The sequence below is a fragment of the Notothenia rossii genome (genome assembly GCF_949606895.1).
Source record: "Notothenia rossii genome assembly, chromosome: 1".
NCBI lineage: Eukaryota > Metazoa > Chordata > Actinopteri > Perciformes > Nototheniidae > Notothenia > Notothenia rossii.
In genome coordinates, this window is record NC_136912.1 from 16386299 (window position 1) to 16388798 (window position 2500).

The following is a 2500-nucleotide window of genomic DNA, read 5'->3' on the forward strand; positions in this document are numbered from 1 at the left end:
CACACGCACACACACACACACACACACACACACACACACACACACACACTCACACACACACACACACACACACACACACACACACACACACACTCAGATGAAAGTATACGTACTGTATACACTCAAACCCACACCCAGTAGGTATTCAAGAGTCTGAGTGGATGAATAGCAGTGTGGAGGGGTAGTGTATTGATAGACGAGTAGTGAATGTAGATTTTCTGCCAGTGGAATGTCAATTCCATCATTTTTTTTGCAGCCTACAGTCTTGCTACCCAGAGACGTATGACAAATGCATGGAGAAAGGCAGAGGAGGGAGATAGAGGGAAGAAGAAAACAGTGAATGAGAGAGACAACATTTGGTAGCTGGCAGGTGATGGATGGCCTGCAAACAGCTTGTCTTCCTCTGGACTCCATGATAACACGCCGTTCTCTATTCCTCTTTGCTCTTCCTGCCTCTCATCCATATCTTGCTCTCTGCTTCTATGTGTTGCCGACTCTTACCGTTACTCTCAGAGGACTGTTCTTTTCTTGCGTGCCTACTCAACTCTGAGACGCTTTTTAAACGGCTGTATTTTCTTTTGTTCTTATGTAATATGTTTTTGCCAAAAATGTATTTTTTCTTAGGAAGCACCTGAAATCTAATTTATACCTCCTGTTTTTTGTCTTTCCCGCACTCTCTATCTTTGCTTTTGTCCCATTTCTTTTCATCTCATTCTCTCTGGCTGATGGACAGTTGGCAAGAAGAACCGAGGGTCAACAGGTAAAGAACCCATTTACATTTTCATTACCTTCCCGGCTCTTTCTCTGAGGCCCCTTCCTTTTCTCTCTCTATCTAAACGCAGACAAATAATGCTACGACCTTTCACTCCCACAACAAGGTCAGAGCTGAGGGTTGCTCGGCTAAATGCTTCGCTGCAAGTCACATCGGCAGCAGTTGTTGGTACATGCTGTAACAGATTTTACACCAGCGTTGTTGCAAAGATTCCGTCTTGAGGCCAGTTAAAAAACATACAGTAGCAAACATCTAATCTCAAGGTCAGCCTGCATCAATGATCAATATTGTCGATCTGATATTTGTTGACATCCATTTCGACACATTTCTGGTTCGGTTTCCAACTTCTTCTTTTTTCAACATAGCTTTCTACAAGGGAAGCTTTGGTTCTGTTTTATTTAGTGTCAGTTTCTCCAGTTTTCACTTTTTCCTGTAAATCGACACAGTGGACTACATCAGACAAAACCTGAAGCTCGACATTAGTCTATATTCAGTCACACAACTCATGTGGAATGTAATGTTAAAGTCAATTAAAGAGTCACATTCTCTTTAAAAAACAAAGCAATATTTAGACCCACACAAAAAGAATCCCCCCTAATCATCATTTATGACCGACTAGAAGTAGGTGCGAGATCGTAAGCGTGCAGCCAAGAGGAGGTTTAGAAAACATCAGACATATCATTGAAAAAGGGATCAACTTTGAATATTGTGTCTACAAACGCAATGAACCAATTCCCCTGGTTACTTGTATATTTAGTGTCAAGACTCTGACCTCATCGCTCCCACAAAGGAAACACTTAGGAGTGGAGTGGAGAGTGACGGTAATACCTTCTTACTTCGGGGAACATTAACTCCAAGCCACTCCAGGTGGATGCTGCACTGAAGATGGAGCTTTTGAGATGCTATAAGAACTGAAGCAGCCGTGCTGGTGTCAGCATCTCTCTGAGGGGAGCAGTAGGGTGAGCAGTGCACTGACGGCACACCCACGGGTGCCTCAGATACTGCTGGGAGTCTATTGCCTGACTAACTTCGCAGGCTTCATTTCTTTGGGCGACACTTTACGACCTGCTTACTCATTTTCACGTGAGCGTTAAGCTGGCTTAAACACACCAAGTTGCAGGTCTTTCTCTTTACAGCATTTAGGCCTCCTCTGCAGAAAGACAGTGGGCCAAAGCACTTGCCATAAGAGTGTTTATCCCTGTGAAATGTAAACACTGAGTCACAGAGAATACAGTGTTACTTGCTATAATGTTCCTTCGTGGGCACATCTGTATAATTGAATTTGTGCAATTTTCACACATGGCCTTTTATCCCTTTTAGCGCACTAACCATGTGTCATTCTTTTCAGTGAGCTCTCCTATTCCTATCAAAAAAGTTTGCAGTCATGAAGCAATTGCACGTGCCCTAATTCCAGCATAGTGATGATGAAACGTTTCCTCATTATGTCACTGTTGGTTTTGTCAGGCGACCAAAAAACCGCAACTAATATAATAAGGGAAATTAATGAAATATCATTGAGCACTCCCGAGAGCTTAACTCCTGCTCCTTCCTCGCCTTCTCCCCCGTCTTCCCAGCTCCCTCATCACTCGTGTGACCCGATGACAGAGATAGATAGAGGCTTTGGCAGCTGAAGGAAGAGATGAATATTTAAAATCGGGCATCTTTCTCGGTCCTCTCACTGCCTCCCATTGTCTGTGTCTGTCTCCCCCTGGGGCTCGGATCTTCTAC

General features: G+C 43.7%; 1 protein-coding gene across 1 annotated transcript in view; it reads left to right on the top strand.

Moving 5' to 3' along the window:
* The window catches only part of LOC307016576 (protein sidekick-1-like), a 25951-nt gene that overhangs the window by 3213 nt on the left and 20238 nt on the right, over nucleotides 1–2500 (top strand). The window contains exon 2 of the mRNA XM_079645727.1: nucleotides 734–760. Within this exon, the coding sequence (XP_079501853.1) occupies nucleotides 734–760 (27 nt within the window). The remainder of the gene's footprint in view (nucleotides 1–733; nucleotides 761–2500) is intronic.